The sequence below is a fragment of the Scyliorhinus torazame genome, chromosome 14 (genome assembly GCF_047496885.1).
Source record: "Scyliorhinus torazame isolate Kashiwa2021f chromosome 14, sScyTor2.1, whole genome shotgun sequence".
Classification (NCBI taxonomy): domain Eukaryota; kingdom Metazoa; phylum Chordata; class Chondrichthyes; order Carcharhiniformes; family Scyliorhinidae; genus Scyliorhinus; species Scyliorhinus torazame.
This window is the reverse complement of record NC_092720.1, coordinates 200,899,715-200,919,508: the sequence shown is the minus strand read 5'-3', so window position 1 is coordinate 200,919,508 and position 19,794 is coordinate 200,899,715. Positions and strand designations below refer to the sequence as shown.

The 19,794-nt window shown below is 48.1% G+C and overlaps 1 protein-coding gene across 1 annotated transcript in view; it reads right to left on the bottom strand.

Moving 5' to 3' along the window:
- The window catches only part of LOC140390348 (uncharacterized), a 222,817-nt gene that overhangs the window by 187,557 nt on the left and 15,466 nt on the right, over positions 1-19,794 (bottom strand). The window contains exon 2 of the mRNA XM_072475420.1: positions 4,460-4,541. Within this exon, the coding sequence (XP_072331521.1) occupies positions 4,460-4,541 (82 nt within the window). The remainder of the gene's footprint in view (positions 1-4,459; positions 4,542-19,794) is intronic.

The following is a 19,794-nucleotide window of genomic DNA, read 5'->3' as shown; positions in this document are numbered from 1 at the left end:
GGAATTATTCGACTACAGGAGGCTCGCTTGTTGATAAACTCGATTAAAAGTGAGTTTGCGAATGCCTAATTGACATTCTTAGGCTATACTGTTGGGCATTGTCAGGTAAGTCCCCGGAACGTGAAAACGTAAGCTACAGGGGCGTTCCCAATGCTCAATGACAAGTTCTGAGATTTCTGGGCCTGAGTGGTTTCTTCAGAAAATTTGTGCCAAAACCCAGCAGTATGGTTGCCCACTGACTGAACTTTTAAAAAAGAACCGGAAATTTCATGGGACGTCAGAATGTCAGGAGGCGTTTGACAATCTGAAAACTGTGTCAACCACCGCACCAGCTTTGGCAACATTATGGCAAGTAATTTAAGGTAGTCATTGATGGAAGTGATGCGGGCATTGGTGCTGTATTGTTCCAACAGGATGATGAAGGTATAGAAAGATATTTGGTTATTTTTCCAGAAAACAGAATACTCATCAAAAGAAGTATTTGACCATCATGAAGGACACATTGAGTTTGGTATTGACGTTGCGACATTTTGACATTTATGTGGCTAACAATTCATCAGAGATAATTGTTTTGGCTTTGATTTTTATGTCATCATTGGCTACAGGAATAGTGCCAGATGACTGGAGGACAGCAAATGTGGTCCCTTTGTTCAAAAAGGGGAGCAGAGACAACCCCGGCAACTATAGACCGGTGAGCCTCACGTCTGTAGTGGGTAAAGTCTTGGAGGGGATTATAAGGGACAAGATTTATAATCATCTAGATAGGAATAATATGATCAGGGATAGTCAGCATGGCTTTGTGAAGGGTAGGTCATGCCTCACAAACCTTATTGAGTTCTTTGAGAAGGTGACTGAACAGGTAGACGAGGGTAGAGCAGTTGATGTGGTGTATATGGATTTCAGCAAAGCGTTTGATAAGGTTCCCCATGGTAGGCTATTGCAAAAAATACGGAGGCTGGGGATTGAGGGTGATTTAGAGATGTGGATCAGAAATTGGCTAGCTGAAAGAAGACAGAGGGTGGTGGTTGATGGGAAATGTTCAGAATGGAGTACAGTCACAAGTGGAGTACCACAAGGATCTGTTCTGGGGCCGTTGCTGTTTGTCATTTTTATCAATGACCTAGAGGAAGGCGCAGAAGGGTGGGTGAGTAAATTTGCAGACGATACTAAAGTCGGTGGTGTTGTCGATAGTGTGGAAGGATGTAGCAGGTTACAGAGGGATATAGATAAGCTGCAGAGCTGGGCTGAGAGGTGGCAAATGGAGTTTAATGTAGAGAAGTGTGAGGTGATTCACTTTGGAAGGAATAACAGGAATGCGGAATATTTGGCTAATGGTAAAGTTCTTGAAAGTGTGGATGAGCAGAGGGATCTAGGTGTCCATGTACATAGATCCCTGAAAGTTGCCACCCAGGTTGATAGGGTTGTGAAGAAGGCCTATGGAGTGTTGGCCTTTATTGGTAGAGGGATTGAGTTCCGGAGTCGGGAGGTCATGTTGCAGCTGTACAGAACTCTGGTCCGGCCGCATTTGGAGTATTGCGTACAGTTCTGGTCACCGTGGAGGCTTTGGAGCGGGTGCAGAGGAGATTTACCAGGATGTTGCCTGGTATGGAGGGAAAATCTTATGAGGAAAGGCTGACGGACTTGAGGTTGTTTTCGTTGGAGAGAAGAAGGTTAAGAGGAGACTTAATAGAGGCATACAAAATGATCAGGGGGTTGGATAGGGTGGACAGTGAGAGCCTTCTCCCGCGGATGGATATGGCTGGCACGAGGGGACATAACTTTAAACTGAGGGGTAATAGATATAGGACAGAGGTCAGAGGTAGGTTCTTTACGCAAAGAGTAGTGAGGCCGTGGAATGCCCTACCTGCTACAGTAGTGAACTCGCCAACATTGAGGGCATTTAAAAGTTTATTGGATAAACATATGGATGATAATGGCATAGTGTAGGTTAGATGGCTTTTGTTTCGGTGCAACATCGTGGGCCGAAGGGCCTGTACTGCGCTGTATTGTTCTATGTTCTATGTTTACACAGACCATAATCCATCAAAGTTTCTGGAGAAGTTTAAAATCAAAATGGAAGACTGTTTGGATGGAGTTCATGGCTACAACCATGTGACTTGAAAATTATACATGTAGCAGGAAGAACATAGAACATACAGTGCAGAAGGAGGCCACTCAGCCCATCGAATCTGCACCGACCCATTTAAGCCGTCACTTCCACCCTATCCCAATATCCCCTCCTAACCTTTTTGGTCACTGAGGGGCAATTTATCACGGCCAATCCACCTAACCTGCATGTCTTTGGACTGTGGGAGGATACCGGAGCACCCGGAGGAAACCCACGCACACACGGGGCGAACGTGTCGACTCCGCACAGACAGTGACCCAGCGGGGAATCGAACCCAGGACCCTGGCGCTGTGAAGCCACAGTGCTAACCACTTGTGCTGCCCTCAACATGAGAAAGATAAAACATAATTGCAGATGCTTTATCACGACTCGGAGATATAAGAAGAATGGAACATTCAGAGTAAATGAATGATACTGATGTTTAAATTTGCGTCCATCAATATGACAAGATACGTGTAGTATAGTGTAATTGTACTGTTTCGTAATGTGTCGTGTTTGAAATTGAAAAGGCTTTGGAAAATGAAGTTATCTTTTCCTATTGCCGGTTCATTTTTTTAAGGGGGAGGTGTGATGAATGTCGAAATTGTTACAAATTGAATTTTATATTTGTGGCAGTAATGTTATTAAAATTCTGGGTTACGGCATATATTTATTGTAGTAATAATATTAAAGAGCCTAGGTTAAGGTAGACTGTGTCTGCTAAAACTGTAATTAGTGAGTCTAAGAAGTTGAGGTCATGATTGATTCTAACCATTTAATTATTTACATAATCAGGGTGAATAGAAACATTGTTATGATTGCTCAAGATTCCCTAGAAAGTAGATAATTTGTGAGGGAGTGGCCTTTAGTTCTACCGAAGCAGGCCATGGAACTTATGGGATACAGATGCCGAAATTAATGAGAGGAGCCAGATCTGTCTGTTTGATATAGGATTTTAAGTTGATCAGCAGTTTTGCCAAATGCTGGTAGATTGAGCAGAACTGTACTGGTTCTGCTCTTGAAAGTAACTCTCTCCAAAAGTCTCTACACAGCTACACAAGTAAGATGTTTGTGAACTTTATTTATAAGTGGCATTTGAACTGTATTGGGTTGCTTAATTGGAAGTGACAGGTGTAGATAGTGGCCGGGATTCTCCAATCTTGCGGCCAAGTTCTGACGCCAGCGTGAAAAGTGGCGCGAGCCACTCCGGCGTCAACGGGCCTCAACTAGCAGCTATCCACCCCTTCCTAGGCAGCTAGTACGGCACCAGAGTGGTGTCCACAGCTCCGGCGCCCGAAAGCCGGCGCACCATGGCCAGTGCGAGTCCGCGCATGCGTGCCACGGCCGGCGCGAGTTCGCACATGCGCGTGGGTTCCCATCACCGCGCCGGCCCCCAGGCAATATGGCAGAGCCCTACAGGGGCCCGGCGCAGAGGAACACAGGCCCCCACGGAACTAGCCCGCCCGCCGATCGGTAGGCCCCGATCACGGGCCAGGCCATCGTGGAGGCTCCCCCACCCTGGGGTCGGATCCCCCTGCCCACCCACCAGGACGGCCCCCGCAGACAGAACTCCGAGGTGCCGCCGGGTGGGACCATACGTGACCCACGCCGGCGGGACTCGGCGGAGGCCCGGAGAATCGCCGGGGGCAGGTTTCAACGGACCCCGACTGTCGCGGCGGCGATCCTGCAGGAGCCCGGCGCCGGAGAATCGGCGAGCCGGCGTCGGGGCGGTGTGGCCTGATTCTCGCGCCCCCCCCCACCCCCCCACCCGGCAATTCTCCGACCCAGCGCGGGGTCGGAGAATCCCAGCCAGTAAGTTTAAGTTTTTCCTTTCGTTTATGAACTGCTTAACTGATAATTGTGAAGCTATCTCTTTGAGGTTGTGTGGTTTATTCTGTGTTTAAATTAAAGTTCCTTGGAACATAAAAGATACCTTTGGTCAGGGTCATCACTCCTGGGGTAAAGTATCCTTTCCTCACAGTTTTACAAATTAAGGAAAATGATTTGGGGTTCTTGTCCAGTATCTTAACAAATGTTGGGGTCTGCTCCCTGATCCTAACAAGGCCCACACAGCCGCTCACACCCACACAACCACACACACCCATTCAGCCTTACGCGCGCGCACACAGCCGCGCTCAGCCCACACAACTGCGCACACCCACATACATTCACGCAAGCTTGCATACCCACACAGACGCGAGCACCCACAAAGGCGCGCACACCCACATAGGCAGACGCACTCACACAAGCAAGCTCACACACACAGGTAAGCCCATATACACAGGTGTGCACACCAAAACAGCCGTGTACACCAGCACCCCCGCGTTCCCACTGTGACGCTTTCTTACTTACAGACAAGTTGCGGTTCCGTTACTGAACGATTGGCAGCTCCCACCATTAACACAAGGAGCCACAGCGTTCAAACATTTAAAACCTAGAGATGGAGGAAATGAAAGCGTGTCAGAACATGGGATTTACTGTCGGAGCAGTAACATCAACTGAACTAGCCCCGAAAGTGTTAAACTACACTTCACTGTATGAAACACTCTTCTAACTGAACTCAAACCCCACTGACACCCTCCTCATTGTGTGAAAAGCCTCTGAAACACCCCCTCATTGTATTAAACACCTCTGAATTCCATACTGAATAAAATGCTCACTGAGGCATCAATTTCCAATGCTTCATTTCAATCACTGTGGTGTCCTCCAATTCAGCCTGCAATCTCCGACAAGGGTGAGACCATAAGACAAAGGAGCAGAATTGGGCCACTCGGCCCATCGAGTCTGCTCCGCCAGTCAATCATGGCTGATATTTTCTCATCCCCATTCTCTTGCCCTCTCCCTATAACCCCTGATCCCCTTATTAATCAAGAGCCGCAGAAGGTAATGGTTTCTCCCTTACAGAATATAGCGGTCAATGTGCTCACGTGGGTAATGGGGTACCTGATGCGCTAAGCGTCAAGAACCACAAAGACATGTGAGACTTTAACTCAGGCTTTAATATACTACATGGGAGGCTTACCCGACACAGACGACCCCAGACAGAATGGGGCCTGTCCCAGAAGAGGTTCTTATACTGACTCCCGGGGGAGTGGCTAAGGCGGAGCTCTCCGTGGCCAGGTCGGGTTACCTACCAGTGACCGAACCTCTGCAGAGTTACAGTACAATACACAGTATTACAGGGCCACGTTACGCACAACTATTATATACTATGTACGATGGTAGGGAGGTACAGTGGTGTATCACCACAGTACCAACATCCAAACAGCTGACCTAGAGGCAAGAGGTTACCAACCAGCTGACACTTAGGAGAGGGAATGAGATGAATTGAGCTGCCTGAACAAGTTGACAGCAGCCTTGGGTTACAAAACCCGAGGAGGGAGGATAGTGTGAGGGACAGGAGAGGATTCACAGCTCGCAGCCCCATCATGGAATGAGCTGGAAGTCAGAGATGGCGCACTGAAGATTCGGGAGGAGGTAGGCTAAGCGGGGAGGACATTGTAAGCCAGAGGCATTGGCTTGCTCTCTCTGTCAAGTCGTGGGTTCCTCGGTGAAATACAATTAACTGCATGTTTCACTGTACAATACTACCACACGTTAGTACTCAGAGCAACCTCAACTCAATGAACTTGTAAGATCAAACACTCTCAAAGCAACTGCAAATATCAAAGCCCCCAGACCCACCATCAAGTATAATTAGAAGCTTTAAAGTTTACGCCATCTGGTTGTTGCACTCAAGGTGACGATCCCAATCAACAACCTTTTGAAAGGGATGTTTATGATGTGGATCCCATTAAAAGATATCCCAGTCAGGACCCTGCTAAAGAGGGATTTACATGATAATGGGTAACTGTTAAAGAGGGAGTTCCACCATCGGTCCATTGAGATCTGTCAGCCTTACCTGGTCTGTCCTATTTGTGACTCCACATCCACAGCAGTGCGGTTGACTCTCAGCTGCCCGAGCAAAGCCACTCAGTTCAAGGACAATTGGGGATGGGCAACAAATGCTGGCCCAACCAGCGACCTCCGCATCACATGAAAGAATCATTTTTAAACATTTATCCCAACTCAATCTTGTGCACAGTGTTATCTGTTTGCGCAGCACCTTACCAAACTCCCCACGGGGTGTTTAGTGGTTCCCTTTACCGACCCTGCTGGTTACATCTTCAGAAAAAAACTCTTTCTAAAAATTGTCAGCACGTTTTCCTTGTCATTGGAGGCAGTTCAGAGATGGTTCGCGGTCTGGAGGGATTGTCTTTGGAGCAAAGGTTAAACAGGTTGGGACTCTACTCGTTGGAATTTGGAAGAATGAGAGGTCATTCGGGGCAGCAAGGTAGCATGGTGGTTAGCACAATTGCTTCACAGCTCCAGGGTCCCAGGTTCGATTCCCGGCTTGGGTCACTGTCTGTGCGGAGCCTGCACATCCTCCCCGTGTGTGCGTGGGTTTCCTCCGGGTGCTCCGGTTTCCTCCCACAGTCCAAAGATGTGCAGGTTAGGTGGATTGGCCATGCTAAATTGCCCTAAGTGTCCAAAACTGCCCTTAGTGTTGGGTGGGGTTACTGGGTTATGGGGATAGGGTGGAGGTGTGGACCTTGGGTAGGGCGCTCTTTCCAAGAGTCGGTGCAGACTCGATGGGCCGAATGGCCTCCTTCTGCACTGTAGATTCTATGAAATTCTCTATGAAATCGCGCCCCTGGGATTCTCCGGATTGCCAGCCGGCCAATGGGGTTTCCCAATGTGGGCAGTCCACGCTGTCGGGATTCTCCATTGCGCCGGCAATTTCCCGACGGCGATTGAGGACCATGGAATTGGGATAAATGTTTAAAATTTATGTTGTTCATCATACGTCTATCAATCTTACCTTAACTCATAGTCAGTGACAGAGTTTCCATGGCCGTCTAGGACAGAGTAACAACAGACACAATGGGCGGGATTCTCCTGTCACTGACGGAGAAATCGCGTTCGGTGATCGGCTGGACAATCCCCGTTTGCGCCGAAATCGGGGACGCCGCCGATTTTGCGTCGCACCCCCCCCCCCCCCCCCAAAATGGCGTACTATTTATTTTCGTGAACCCGACCTGGCGGCTGCGGACTGAGTTCCACGGGCAGGGGCGCACAGGTAGGGGGTGGTCTCGGGGTGGTGAGCCTGATGAGAGGGGGGCAGTTTTTTTGGCAGGCCCGGTCCGCGCGCGGCAGGCGCCATGTTGCATGGCGCGGCCACTGCAGGCCGCCGCCGTGCGCATGCGCGGCCTGGGACCCGGTGATGCTCCAGCCGTATCCGCAGCTAAAGACGGGGGCTTTCCGCTGCGTGCCTGCTAGCCCCCCACAAGGAGGATCGGTGCAGCTTTTGCGCCGTTTTTACAGGGTAAAACGCCACTGATCTCACGCCGGCTTCAACACTTAGTCTGCAAATCAGAGAATCCAGACCAATGTATTTCTTCAGTGTCTGCCATTTCTTCTTTCCTGATAATAATTTATTTCATGTTTGCCTACAAGTAACCAACATTAATGGCTTTAGCTACTCCCCTCTCTTTTATATTCAACTGTCAAATCGCTTACAAACTGGTTTTGTCAATCTGCCTAGTTTCACCCGCTCATATTCTACTTTTTAAAAAACTTTTGTCCATTTTGATGGTTATTTTGCTGGTATCTAAAGTATTCCCAATCCATAGATTTACTCATAATAAACCTCTTCTTTTCATCGAATATGATCCTTAGCTTCCCGAGTATGCCACGGATGAATTTCGCTCTGTTTTTGTTATTTAATTAAATGGATTTGTCTCGAGCTTTACAGCACAGAAAGAGGCCATTCGATCCATCGTGGCTGCTCTGGCCATCTAATCACATTTTCCGTACTTGGCCCGTAACCTTGGAAGCTGTGACATTTTCAGTGCTCATCTAAATGCTTCTTAAATCATAGAATTTTCATAGAATTTACAGTGCAGAAGGAGGCCATTCGGCCCATTGAGTCTGCACCGGCTCTTGGAAAGAGCACCCTACCCAAGGTCAACACCTCCACCCTATCCCCATAACCCAGTAACCCCATCCAACACGAAGGGCAATTTTGGACACTAAGGGCAATTTATCATGGCCAATCCACCTCACCTGCACAGCTTTGGACTGTGGGAGGAAACCGGAGCACCCGGAGGAAACCCACGCACACACGCGGGGAGGATGTGCAGACTCCGCACAGACAGTGACCCAAGCCGGAATCGAACCTGGGACCCTGGAGCTGTGAAGCAATTGTGCTATCCACAATGCTACCATGCTGCCCCCACCTGAGGGTCCCACCTCTACCATCCTTGTGAGCTCCAGATTCCCACCACCCTCTGGGTGAAAAGGTTTCCCCTCAATACCCTCTAAATCTCCTGCCTTTTAAATCTATGCCCCTGGTTATTGGTCTCTCTGTGAAGGGAAAAAGCCCTTCCTATCTATCTATTATTATCCCTCATAATTTTATACAACTCAGTCAGGTACCCCTCAGCCTTCTCCGCTCTAAGGAAAATAACCCCGGCCGACCCAGCTCTCTTCATAGCCAAAACGCCCCAGTCCGAGCAACATCCTAGGAATCTCCTCATCACCCTCTCCAAGTGCAGTCACCTCCTTCGTATAGTGCGGTGACGAGCACTGCACCCAGTACTCCAGCTGTGGCCTAACCAGCCTTCTATACAGCTCCATCGTAACATCCCTGCCCTTATATTCTATGCCTCGGCTAACAAAGGCAAACCCCCATTTTGCATTCTCTCTTTCATCGTTTCCCTCTGTTCATTTATCGATTTTAACGTTTAGTCTATTTACCAAACCAGACTTAGCCAGCCCTCTCCCCTCATGCCCATTCCATTGACTTTGTTGAAGTTTCCTACGTCACATCAGCGACTGCACTTCAAGAATGGGTGGCACGGTGATTGGCACTGCTACCTGACGGCACGGGGGACCCGGGTTCAATTTTAACCTTGGGTGGCTGTCTGTGCGGAGTCTGCACGTTCTCCCCGTGTCTGCGTGGGTTTCCTCCGGCTGCTCCGGTTTCCTCCCACCGTCCAAAGGTGCGGAGGTTAGGTGGATTGATCATTCTAAATTGCCCCTCAAGATGCAACGGTGAGGTGGGGTTACGGGGATAGGGCGGGGGGAGTGGGCCTATGTAGGGTTCTCCTTCAGAGGGGCGGTGTAAGGTACGATGGGCCGAACGATCTCCTTCTGCACTGTAGGGATTCTATGATTGTAGGAAGTGTTTCATGAGCTGTGAAGCACTTGAGGACACACTGAGGTTATGAAAGCTAATATAGAAATACAAGTCTGTTGTTTACCCTTTCTTTCCTTCCTGCTGGCTTAGCTGTGATTGGTAAACTGGCAAAGGTCCAGCCGCATCATTATCAGTTCACCCACTGACCTCCCAGCTGGTACCCTCTGATCCCTGTGATCGTAATGTGCACGCATGTGTAATCAGATTCATTATCCCTTCCCAAATGGGCTAATGAGCTCAATGTTACAGGCTAATCAATGTAATGGTGGCTTCAAAGGAGCTCTTATCTGGAGCCTGTGCAGGGCTGGATAAATGTTTCCATGGGTACAAGATGCTGGGTGGGTAGGCCCCCTCTCAGCTTCCACAAGACTAACTAGGGGAACTAAACCTCCTCGCCAGCGGTGAGCCATAGCCACAGGGTGTCAACTGTAGTACCTTTTTTTTTTTTGCAGAGGCCCAGGCAAATTAAACCGGACAGTCCCTCCCCCACGGTTAGCTGTGACTCAGTCAGGTCGCTCTCTTCTCTCTGAATCAGAAGGTCCAGCCCCCACTTCAGAGACGGGGGTAGAAGACAGCACGTTGGGGGGAGGGGAGGGGGGGGGAAGGTGTGCTGCGTCATCGACGGTTCCGTCTTCCAGACAGTGTTAAACCAATGGCCGTCTGCCTTTATTATGTAGACGAGGCGGACGTTCGGCCTTGTGTCCGTACCACCTACTACCCCTCAACGGCATCATTAAATTAATATCAGAGAGTCATAGAATCATAGAATTTACAGTGCAGAAGGAGGCCATTCGGCCCATTGGGTTTGCACTGACCCTCTGAAAGAACACTCTCACTAGGCCCACTCCCCCCACCCTATCCCCGTGACACCACACGTTGACCATAGCCAATCCACCTAACCTGCACATCTTTGGACTGTGGGAGGAAACCGGAGCACCCGGAGGAAACCCACGCACACACGGGGAGGACGTACAAACTCCACACAGACAGTGCCCCAAGCCGGGAATCGAACCCGAGTATAATAGCATGCATTTTAAATGTAGAGACCTTTAATACTCCCTCACCCTCTGTATATTATGGGTTGTATTTCCATAGCACCTTTCACAACCACTGGACAGTTTAAAGCAGTTTACAGCCAAGGGCGTGTAGTTACTGCTGTAATGTAGGAGACCTGCCAGTTAAAGTGTGCTCAGCGAACTCCTGCAAGCAGTAAGCATGACCAGCTCATCTGTTTTTGGTGATGGTGGTTGAGGTAATGGGTATTGGCCAAGACACCAGAGGTAACCCCTGCTTTGGGGACACAGGTTTGAATCCCACTACGGCAAATTGCGAAATTTGAATTCAATAAAATGTCCATATTTTTTTTTTAAAGACACATCTTGTTCGCTAATGTCCTTTAGAGAAGGAAAGCTGTCGGACTTACCCTGTCTGTCCTACAGGTGACTCCAGGCCGACAGAAATGGGCTTGACTCTAAGCTGCCCCTCAGCTCAAGGGCAATTCGGGTTAGGCAACACATGCAGGCCTTACCATCGACACCCACAACGAAAGAATAGAGAAAACAAAAAGAGGTGAGTGTGCCACCAGCTGACAGACAGAACTGCAACATTTTTCTCATCCACTGTGTGGTACAGGACTCAGAAACGACCTCCCACCCGTAATATTGTGCATACTCCAGGCTGAAATATAAAGAGAACTGTAACAGAGACCAGAGTGCTCTCTGGCCCAGGACTCAACGCAGGATCTCATTCGGACTGTTATACATTCTCTGTGTCCCTGTACAATACAGGGCTCAGAATGCAAGTACAGACTTTGCCTATTCCTGTCAGCAAAACACTCTCTGTGTCCTTGTATGGCACCAGGCTCAGTATACAAGGACAGACTCTGCCAGTTTCTGTATGTAATCCACTCTCTGTGTCGCTGTACAATGCAGGACTTGCTATACAAAACAGTTGCGCTATGCAACACACTTTCTGTCTTCCCTGTACAATACAGAGCTTAGTACACACTTGCAGACATTCCCAGTTCCTGTATGCAACACACGCTGCCCCTGAACAATACTGGCCTCAGTACACAAGTACAGGTTCTGCCAGTTCCTGTATGTAACTCACTCAATGTGTCCCTGTACAATACAGAGCTCAGTATACGAGTGCAAACTCTGCCAGTTGCTGTATGTAACACTCTCTCTGTGTTCCCTGTACAATTCAGGGCCAGTGTATCAGTAGTTATGACACCCTGGGCTTGTGTGTGGTCGAATCCAACCCCACAAACCCCGGAGTCCCCATCCAAGTTAATTTAGCAATAATTTGTACATAGTTTCTGAGTTCTTTGGTCCTTGACTGCTCCAATGACTTACAGGCACCAGATTTGTAAGCGAAACACAACAACTGTTTATTTATAACAAAAACAGTGATAAGACATGAAATCCTTATCATAGAATAATGGCCAGTTAATCAACCAGTCCCCTATTTTACAATCATAACCTCTGCCCAAACACAGACAAGACAGACACACACAGAGGGACGCGAAAGGGTGAAATAAGAAGAAAATTAATTTGAAATGGAAGGTGAGTGTCCTTGCTTCGGATATAGAGGTCATTTTTGCAGCAGGCGGTTATTGCATGATGCTTAAGGATCAAAACCACCAGAGTATGGTTCGAGATGATTTCCTGGCAAGTGCATTCAGCCAGTACTCCCCAACTGTTGGACTTCACTTTAACTTTTACAAAATTGGTTCTTCACTCAGAAGAACAGACTCAGGCCTGTGTAATTCTTACTTGTTTCCAGTTCCGTCAGAATTATCAACAACCTTTGTGACACAAGAACAGAGTTCCCGACATGGGAGCTTAAAAGGGTTTTTAAATGACTGACCCTGTTTTCAGCTGGTGCCTTGTCTGGATTCTCCCTGCAGTTCAAACAGGCTGTGCAGAGAGAAAGGTCTTTACTCTGGGTCTTTAGACTAAATATCCACCAGATGAGAGAGAGAGAAAGCAGAGCTGTGACCCACCAGCTTCTGATCAAAAATGAAACTAAAAGCAAAGTGCAGTCCCGCAGAGGAAGGAACATTCCAGAACAGTCTGCACCAATCGCCATTCAATATCAGCTAAGGCCCAGCATTTGTAAAACAACCCTTTGGCCGCAAGCCAAGTCTATCAAGAGGCGTCATCACTGACGGGGAGGCGGTAGCATAGTGGTATTGTCTAGTAATCCAGAGACCCAGGATAATGACCTGGAGACCTGGGTTCAAATCCCACCACGGCAGGTGATGGAATTTACACTCAATAAAATATCCGGAATTAAAAGTCTAATGATGACCATGAAACCATTGGCAATTGTCGTAATAAAACATCTGGCTCACTGAAGTCCTTTACGGAAAGAAATCTGCTATCCTTACCTGGTCTGGCCTACATGTGACTCCAGACCCACAGCAATGTGATTGACTCTTAAATACCCTCTGAAATGGCCTAGCAAGCCACTCAGTTGTATTCAACCGCTACAAAAGCACAAAAAAGGAATGAAACCGGACGGACCACCCGGCATCGAACCGGTAATGACAATGGCAACCCCAGGCCTCTCGACCCTCCAAAGTCCTCCTTACTAACATCTGGAGGTTTATGCCAAAGTTGTGACTAGTCTCACAGACTAGTTAAACAACAGCCTAACGTTGTCTTACTCACAGAATCATATCTTATAGACAATGTCCCAGACACCACCATCACAATTGCTGGGTATGTCCTGTCTCACCGGCAGGACAGACCCAGCAGAGGTGGCAGCACAGTGGTGTACAGTTGGGAGGGAGTTGGGAGTCCTCAACATCGACTCTGGACCACACAAAGTCTCATGGCTTCAGGTTAAACATGGGCTAGGAAACCTCCTGCTGATTACCACATACCGGCCACCGTTGGCTGATGAATCAGGATTCCTCCATGTTGAACACCACTTGGAGGAAGCACTGAGGGTGGCAAGGGCACAGAGTATACTCTGGGTAGGGACCTCAATGTCCATCACCAACAGTGGCTCGGTAGTACCACCACAGACTGAGCTGGCCGGGTCCTAAAGCACATAGCTGCCAGTCTGGGACTGCAGCAGGTGAGGGGGCCCAACAAGAGGGAAAAACATACTTGACCTCCTCCTCACCGATCTGCCTGCTGCAGATACATCAGTCCATGGCTGTATCGGGAGAAGTGACCACCGCACAGTTCTTGTGGAGACAAAGTCCCGTCTTCACATTGAGGATACCCTCCATCGTGTTGTGTGGCACTACCGCACGTGCTAAATGGGTTAGACTTTGGACAGATCTAGCAACTCAAAACTGGACAGCCATGAGGCCCTGTGGGCCATCGGCAGCAGCAGAATTGTACTCAACCACAATCTGAAAATGAGGTGTCAACCAGGTGAAGTTACAACACAGGACTACTTGTGTGCCAAACATCATAAGCAACAAGTAATAGAGCTAAGCGATTGCACAACAAACACATCAGATCTAAGCTTTGCAGTCCTGCCACATCCAGCTATGAATGGTGGTGGAAAATTGAACAACTCACTGGAGGATAAGGCTCCACAAATATCCCCATCCTCAATGACGAAGGAGCCCAGCACATCAGTGCAAAAGACAAGGCTGAGGCATTCGCAACAACCTTCAGTCAGAAGTGCCGAGTGGGTGATCCACCTCGGTCTCCTCCGGAGGTCCCCAGCATCACAGATGTCAGACTTCAGCCAATACGATTCGCACTCCTAGCCAAGCTGTTCCAGTAGAGCTACAACACTGGCATCTACCCGGCAATGTGGAAAGTTGTCTAGGTGTGTCCTGTACACAAGAAATAGAACAAATCCAACCCAGCCAATTACCACCCAATCAGTCTACTCTCCGTCATCAGCAAAGTGATAGAAGGAGTCATCAGCACTGATATCAAGCAGCACTTACTCAGCAATAACCCGCTCAGGGACGCTCAGTTTGGGTTCCGCCAGGGTCACTCAGCTCCTGACCTCATTACAGCCTTGGTTCAAACATGGACAATGGAGCTGAATGCCAGAGGTGAGGTGAGAGTGACTGCCCTTGACATCAAGGCAGCACTTGATCGAGTATGGCATCAAGGAGCCCGAGCTAAACTGGAGTCAATGGGAATCAGGGCAAATGCTCTGCAGGTTGGAGTCATATCTGGCACAACGGAAGATGGTTGTGGTGGTTGGAGGTCAATTTTCTCAGCTCCAGAACATCACTGCAGGAGTTCCTGAGGGTAGTGTCCTAGGCCCAACCATCTTCAGCTGCTTCATCAATGACCTCCCTTCCATCATAAGGTCAGAAGTGGGGATGTTTGCGGATGACTGTGCAATTTTCAGCACCATTCGCGACTCCTCAGTCACTGAAGCAGTCCATGTCCAAATGCAGCAAGACCTGGACAATATCCAGGCTCAGGCTGACAAGTGGCAAGTTACATTCGAGCCACACAAGTGCCAGGCAATGACCATCTCCTACAAGAGAGGATCTAACCACCGATCCTTGACATTCAATGGCATTACCATCGCTGAATCCCCCACAATCAACATCCTGGGGTTGCTATTGATCAGAAACTGAACTGGACTGGCCATATTAATACTGTGGATACCAGGGCAGGTCAAAGGCTAGGAATCCTACGATGAGTAACTCACCTCCTGACCTCCCCAAAGCCTGTCCACCGCCCTCAAGGCACAAGTCAGGAGTGTAATGGAATCTGAAAATGGAATCTTTGTCAAAGTTTTGACAAAGGGTCATCTGGGCTCGAAACATTAGCTCTTTTCTCTCCCTACAGATGCTGCCAGACCTGCTGAGATTTTCCAGCATTTTCTCTTTGGTTTCAGATTCCAGCATCCGCAGTAATTTGCTTTTATCCAGTGTAATGGAATCCTCTCCACTTGCCTGGATGGGTGCAGCCTCCAACAACACTCAAGAAGCTCAACACCATCCAGGACAAAGCAACCCCATTGCTCCCCTTTCCACAAACATTCAAACATCCACCACCGACGAACAGTGGCAGCCGTGTGTACCATCGACAAGATGCTCTGCAGGAACTCACCAAGGTTCCTGAGGCAGTATCTTCCAAACCCACGACCACTACAATCTAGAAGGACAAGGGCAGCAGATACATGGGACCTGGAGGTCCCCTCCAAGTCACTCACCACCCTGACTTGCAAATATATCGCCGTTCCTTCACAGTTGCTGGGGCAACATCCTGGAACTCCCTCCCTAACAGCACAGTGGGTGTGCCTACACCTCAAGAGGTTCAAGAAGTGAATTTACCACCACCTTCTGAAGGGCAACTGGGGATGGGCAATAAATGCTGGCCTAACACTAACATACTCACAGAGTACGCCGCATGGGCGGCCTCAGGGCGTCATCTGAGGCCCTCGCCCGAAGCTCCGCCCCCGATGCGCCGAGTTCCCGACAGCGTGGGTCACTCATGTTATTTATTGCTGCGGATTGCGTCCAACCCCGCCACGGTTGGGTGGGAGCCGTTCCACGGACAGGGGAGGCTTTGGCGGAGACTGGGGGCACTGGTGGGGGGTGGTCCGGGGGTGGCGAGCCTGGTCAAACGGGGACAGTTCTTGGCAGGCCAGGCCCCCGTGCGTGGCCGCCACCATGTTGCACGGTATAGCCGCTGCAGGCCGCTGCCATGTGTGTGCGCAGTCACGGACCCGACAATTCTCCGGCCGTGTCCGCAGCTAAAGCCGGCGGTTTTACGCTGCTTGCCTGCTGGTCCCCCACCAGACGGAGCATTGGTGGAGGTTTCGTGCCATTTCTTCGGGCGTAAAACGTCACTGTTCCCACGCCGGGGTCAGCACTTATTCCACAAATCGGAGAAACCAGCCCCACATCTTGCTGGAGTGCTCTGCTTTTATTTAAATTAAAGGTGATGTCCATCTTAAAGGCATAGGTCCCCTTAATTGTCCAGGCACAAAATTTGAAATAGCAGGATAACAGAAATCAAAAGGAAAAATAAGGGACAGACAGGAATTAACAATAGAATTCTGTTACTCGGTCTGCTAGTGCAGACTCTGTCAGTTCCTGTATATAATACACTGTGCTCCCTGTACAATACAGGGCTCAGTATACAAGTACACACTCTGCCAGTTCCTGTATATAATACACTGTGCTCCCTGTACAATACAGGGCTCAGTATACAAGTACACACTCTGCCAGTACCTGTATATAATACACTGTGCTCCCTGTACAATACAGGGCTCAGTATACAAGTACACACTCTGCCAGTTCCTGTATATAATACACTGTGCTCCCTGTACAATACAGGGCTCAGTATACAAGTACAGACTCTGCCAGTTCCTGTATATACACTGTGCTCCTTGTACAATACAGGGCTCAGTATACAAGTACACACTCTGCCAGTTCCTGTATATGATACACACTCTGTATTCCCTGTACAATACAGGGCTCAGTATACAAGTACAGACTCTGCCAGTTCCTGCATATAATACACTCTGTATTCCCTGTACAATACAGGGCTCAGTATACAAGTACAGACTCTGCCAGATCCTGTACATAATACACACTCTGTGCTCCCTGTACAATACAGGGCTCAGTATACAGTACAGACTCTGCCAGTTCCTGTATATAATACACACTCTGTGCTCGCTGTACAATACAGGGCTCAGTATACAAGTACACACTCTGCCAGTTCCTGTACATAATACACACTCTGTGTTCTCTGTACAATGCAGGGCTCAGTATACAAGTACACACTCTGCCAGTTCCTGTATATAATACACACTCTGTATTCCCTGTACAATACAGGGCTCAGTATACAAGTACAGACTCTGCCAGATCCTGTACATAATACACACTCTGTGCTCCCTGTACAATACAGGGCTCAGTATACAGTACAGACTCTGCCAGTTCCTGTATATAATACACACGCTGTGCTCCCTGTACAATACAGGGCTCAGTATACAAGTACACACTCTGCCAGTTCCTGTATATAATACACACTCTGTATTCCCTGTACAATACAGGGCTCAGTATACAAGTACAGTCTCTGCCAGTGCCTGTACATAATACACACTCTGTGTTCCCTGTACAATACAGGGCTCAGTATACAAGTACAGACTCTGCCAGTTGCTGTATATAATACACACTCTGTGCTCCCTGTACAATACAGGGCTCAGTATACAAGTACAGACTATGCCAGTTCCTGTACATAATACACACTCTGTATTCCCTGTACAATACAGGGCTCTGTATACAAGTACAGACTCTGCCAGTTCCTGTATATAATACACACTCTGTGCTCCCTGTACAATACAGGGCTCAGTATACAAGTACACACTCTGCCAGTTCCTGTATATAATACACTGTGCTCCCTGTACAATACAGGGCTCAGTATACAAGTACACACACTGCCAGTTCCTGTGTATAATACACACTCTGTATTCCCTGTACAATACAGGGCTCAGTATACAAGTACACACTCTGCCAGTTCCTGTATATAATACACTCTGTATTCCCTGTACAATACAGGGCTCAGTATACAAGTACAGTCTCTGCCAGTGCCTGTACATAATACACACTCTGTGTTCCCTGTACAATACAGGGCTCAGTATACAAGTACAGACTCTGCCAGTTGCTGTATATAATACACACTCTGTGCTCCCTGTACAATACAGGGCTCAGTATTCAAGTACAGACTATGCCAGTTCCTGTACATAATACACACTCTGTATTCCCTGTACAATACAGGGCTCAGTATACAAGTACACACTCTGCCAGTTCCTGTATATAATACACTCTGTATTCCCTGTACAATACAGGGCTCAGTATACAAGTACAGACTCTGCCAGATCCTGTACATAATACACACTCTGTGCTCCCTGTACAATACAGGGCTCAGTATACAATTGCACACTCTGCCAGTTCCTGTATATAATACACTGTGCTCCCTGTACAATAGAGGGCTCAGTATACAAGTACACACTCTGCCAGTTCCTGTATATAATACACCCTCTGTGTTCCCTGTACAATACAGGGCTCAGTATACAAGTACAGACTCTGCCAGTTCCTGTATATACACTGTGCTCCTTGTACAATACAGGGCTCAGTATACAAGTACACACTCTGCCAGTTCCTGTATATGATACACACTCTGTATTCCCTGTACAATACAGGGCTCAGTATACAAGTACAGACTCTGCCAGTTCCTGCATATAATACACTCTGTATTCCCTGTACAATACAGGGCTCAGTATACAAGTACAGACTCTGCCAGATCCTGTACATAATACACACTCTGTGCTCCCTGTACAATACAGGGCTCAGTATACAGTACAGACTCTGCCAGTTCCTGTATATAATACACACTCTGTGCTCGCTGTACAATACAGGGCTCAGTATACAAGTACACACTCTGCCAGTTCCTGTACATAATACACACTCTGTGTTCTCTGTACAATGCAGGGCTCAGTATACAAGTACACACTCTGCCAGTTCCTGTATATAATACACACTCTGTATTCCCTGTACAATACAGGGCTCAGTATACAAGTACAGACTCTGCCAGATCCTGTACATAATACACACTCTGTGCTCCCTGTACAATACAGGGCTCAGTATACAGTACAGACTCTGCCAGTTCCTGTATATAATACACACGCTGTGCTCCCTGTACAATACAGGGCTCAGTATACAAGTACACACTCTGCCAGTTCCTGTATATAATACACACTCTGTATTCCCTGTACAATACAGGGCTCAGTATACAAGTACAGTCTCTGCCAGTGCCTGTACATAATACACACTCTGTGTTCCCTGTACAATACAGGGCTCAGTATACAAGTACAGACTCTGCCAGTTGCTGTATATAATACACACTCTGTGCTCCCTGTACAATACAGGGCTCAGTATACAAGTACAGACTATGCCAGTTCCTGTACATAATACACACTCTGTATTCCCTGTACAATACAGGGCTCTGTATACAAGTACAGACTCTGCCAGTTCCTGTATATAATACACACTCTGTGCTCCCTGTACAATACAGGGCTCAGTATACAAGTACACACTCTGCCAGTTCCTGTATATAATACACTGTGCTCCCTGTACAATACAGGGCTCAGTATACAAGTACACACACTGCCAGTTCCTGTGTATAATACACACTCTGTATTCCCTGTACAATACAGGGCTCAGTATACAAGTACACACTCTGCCAGTTCCTGTATATAATACACTCTGTATTCCCTGTACAATACAGGGCTCAGTATACAAGTACAGTCTCTGCCAGTGCCTGTACATAATACACACTCTGTGTTCCCTGTACAATACAGGGCTCAGTATACAAGTACAGACTCTGCCAGTTGCTGTATATAATACACACTCTGTGCTCCCTGTACAATACAGGGCTCAGTATTCAAGTACAGACTATGCCAGTTCCTGTACATAATACACACTCTGTATTCCCTGTAC